Source organism: Hyperolius riggenbachi, chromosome 1 (assembly GCF_040937935.1).
Source record: "Hyperolius riggenbachi isolate aHypRig1 chromosome 1, aHypRig1.pri, whole genome shotgun sequence".
Taxonomy (NCBI): domain Eukaryota; kingdom Metazoa; phylum Chordata; class Amphibia; order Anura; family Hyperoliidae; genus Hyperolius; species Hyperolius riggenbachi.
The window spans coordinates 570,733,308-570,736,113 of NC_090646.1; the positions used below are offsets into that span (position 1 = coordinate 570,733,308).

Genomic DNA, 2,806 nt, shown 5'->3' on the forward strand with positions numbered 1-2,806 from the left:
GGTATGCAGTGGGCTGAGGGCTCACTGAACAGAACAGGTATGCAGCCAGGAAGAAGTTAAGCCTAACTAATCTTTCCCTATATGAGAGACTGCAGCAGCTCGCCCTACTCTCACTAATGCAGGCACACGAGTGGCCGTAATGGCCGCCGCTGCCTGCCTTATATAAGGGGGGGTGGGGCTCCAGGGGCTAGTGTAGCCTAATTGGCTACACTGGGCCTGCTGACTGTGATGTAGAGGGTCAAAGTTGACCCTCAGTGCATTATGGGGCGAACCGAACTTCTTCCGCAAAAGGTTCGCGTGCGGTACCCGCACGCGAACCACCTACGTTCGCGCGAACCACGTTCGCGCGAACCACGTTCGCCGGCGAACCGTTCGGCCCAACTCTAAAAGTCATGTCCTTTCCACCAACTGATGCTGAGCTATAAGGGTCCCTAACCCAGTCAAGGCATTCAGTGGAGACTGAAGAGAAATAAAATGACAACTTCTCCTCAAGAGTTTTTAAATGTTTAACTATTATCTCACACAGTGCAGCAGTGGGAGCACCTTGCCATTGCTTGGTGAGTGTGAACATTTCAAGATCACGTGTTGATGCCAGAGTTGCACCTTTGAACGGAATCCATTTATTTTATCTGTACTTGTAAGCAGTTTTTCACTTCGGCCTTGCATTCGTGTGTTCAGTTCATTCAGATGATAAAATATATCTGCCAGGTATGCCAGCCTTGAACACCACTCGTCCCTTGCAAGCTGCTTTGCGTAATCTGACCTCTCATTTGTCAGAAACACTTTAAGTTCCTCCCGCAGCTCATACACACGAACCAAGACCTTGCCACGCGACAACCACCGGACCTCCGTATGAAACAGCAAGGTTTTATGCTTCGCTCCCATCTCCTCACACAAAGCTGCAAATATGCGACTTTTCACGGATCGTGACTTTAAAAAGTTTACCATGCGCACAACATCATCCAACACATGAACTAGGACTGCTGGTAAAGTCTTGGCTACGAGGGCCCCGCGGTGTAAAAAACAATGTGTAACAATCACATCTGGATTTCTTTCCTTCACTCTGCTTACAAAGCCTTTGGTGCGCCCGACCATGGCTGCAGCTCCATCGGTGCAGACACTTGTGCAGTTTTCCCACTTAAGTCCTCCTTGTTCAAGGTATTCTGATGTGACCCGAAAAATTTCTTCTCCTGTTGTTTTTTCTGGCAATGCCTTGCAAAAAAAGAAGTTTTCTCTAATTGCATCACCATCAACAAAACGCACATTGGCCAAGAGTTGAGCATGTCCACTGATATCAGTAGACCCGTCAAGTTGCAATGCAAATTTCTCACTGATACGGATCTTTTCCAAAACCACACTTTCGATGTCTGCAGATATGTCATTAATACGCCTGGAAATTGTGTTGTCTGAGAGAGGGACTTTGGCTATTTCCTTAGCTGCTTCAGGTCCGAGCATCTCCTCTACAATAGCTTTGCAGGCAGGAAGTATTAATGTCTCTGCCACGGTGTGTGACTTTTTTGACTTGGCTATAAGTTCAGCAACTTGATAGCTAGCTTTGAGAGCTCTTTCATTTACCTTTGTGGTTTTTCTCATGTAAGTTGCCTGTTTCTCCGTGTTGTCACGCAGGCGAACAAAATAGTCCGCATTCTTGTTTTGAAGCGAAGGGTGTTTCGTTTGGAGATGGCGTTTAAGTTTGCTTGGGACCATAGCACTGTTAGCTAGCTTTTCACCACACACCACGCACAGTGGAGTTGGTTTGTTTGCATCTCCAGTGAAAGTAAATCCAACTGAAATATAGCTTTCGCTATATTGCCTTGCGCCAGAGAATTTGCTTGCGATAACCATCTTTGCTTTCTTTTGACCCCCACTCATACTTGGGCTCTCATCTGGCTCCAAATTTTGTTCAGAGTCCAGTTCTTTCCTTTTCAAAAACTTGTCCATCACTTCAGTATCTCACTGTCACTCAGGACTTACTGCGCTTGTCTCCTCCAGATAACCGCTGTCCGTCACACTCAGCACTCTTCTGATGACAGCTCCAAATGACAGCTCTGTCTCCACACTGTGCTAGGCCTGGAAGGAAGTCGGAAGAGGATATCCTAGTAGCTGATACCCCATCACAAATGGATCATCAGGTGACTCTATATGGCTGATATTGTGGTGAAACCCCTCCCACAAGAACAAGAAAAGTACGTACAGTACAGGCAGTTTCCTGTCTGTGAACCTTGCTTCATTGTGGGAAATAGCTGTTTCCAACTGCCAAAAACTGCCAAAAACCATGCAGCAGCTACATCACCTGTCAGCAGTAAAACCATGTAGCTGCTACATCACCTGTCAGCAGTGTTCGCTGGAGTTCCTTTTTAAGAGCCGGGCAGCGGGGGCGGTTCATGTGAGGGCAGCGGGGGGCGGTTCACGTGAAGACGATATAGTTATCGTCACTATCTGCAGTTTTCTGAGTGTCCGCCCGCTGCCTGCCCTGCACGCTTGTCTGGCCCGCCTACCGCTGTGCGCCGATTGGCCAGAGCCGCCAGAAGCAGTGAATATGTGTTATTGTTAATGAGGGGGGGGCGGGTCCACTCGAGTGAGTGGCACACACAGTTTTACCAATCGCTGGACAGCCAGCGATGTAATGACGGAAGCGGTAGGCGGAGCTGCACAGAGCGGACAGCTATACGCTTGGTTTTTGTACGCTTGTATCTGGCCCCGCTGTGCGCGGATTGGCCAGAAGCAGTGAATATGCATTAGTGTTAATAAGCGGGGGGCCGATCCACTCCGCTCGTTCGAGTGGATCCGCTCCCCGCTCATTAAC

At 48.6% G+C, this 2,806-nt stretch overlaps 1 protein-coding gene across 1 annotated transcript; it reads right to left on the reverse strand.

Moving 5' to 3' along the window:
* Positions 1-513: 513 nt before the first annotated feature.
* On the reverse strand, positions 514-1,941 carry LOC137538057 (zinc finger BED domain-containing protein 5-like). Its single transcript, XM_068260062.1, has one exon. It carries the CDS (start codon positions 1,939-1,941, stop codon positions 514-516), a length of 1,428 nt encoding a protein of 475 aa, XP_068116163.1.
* Between the last annotated feature and the right edge of the window lie 865 nt (positions 1,942-2,806).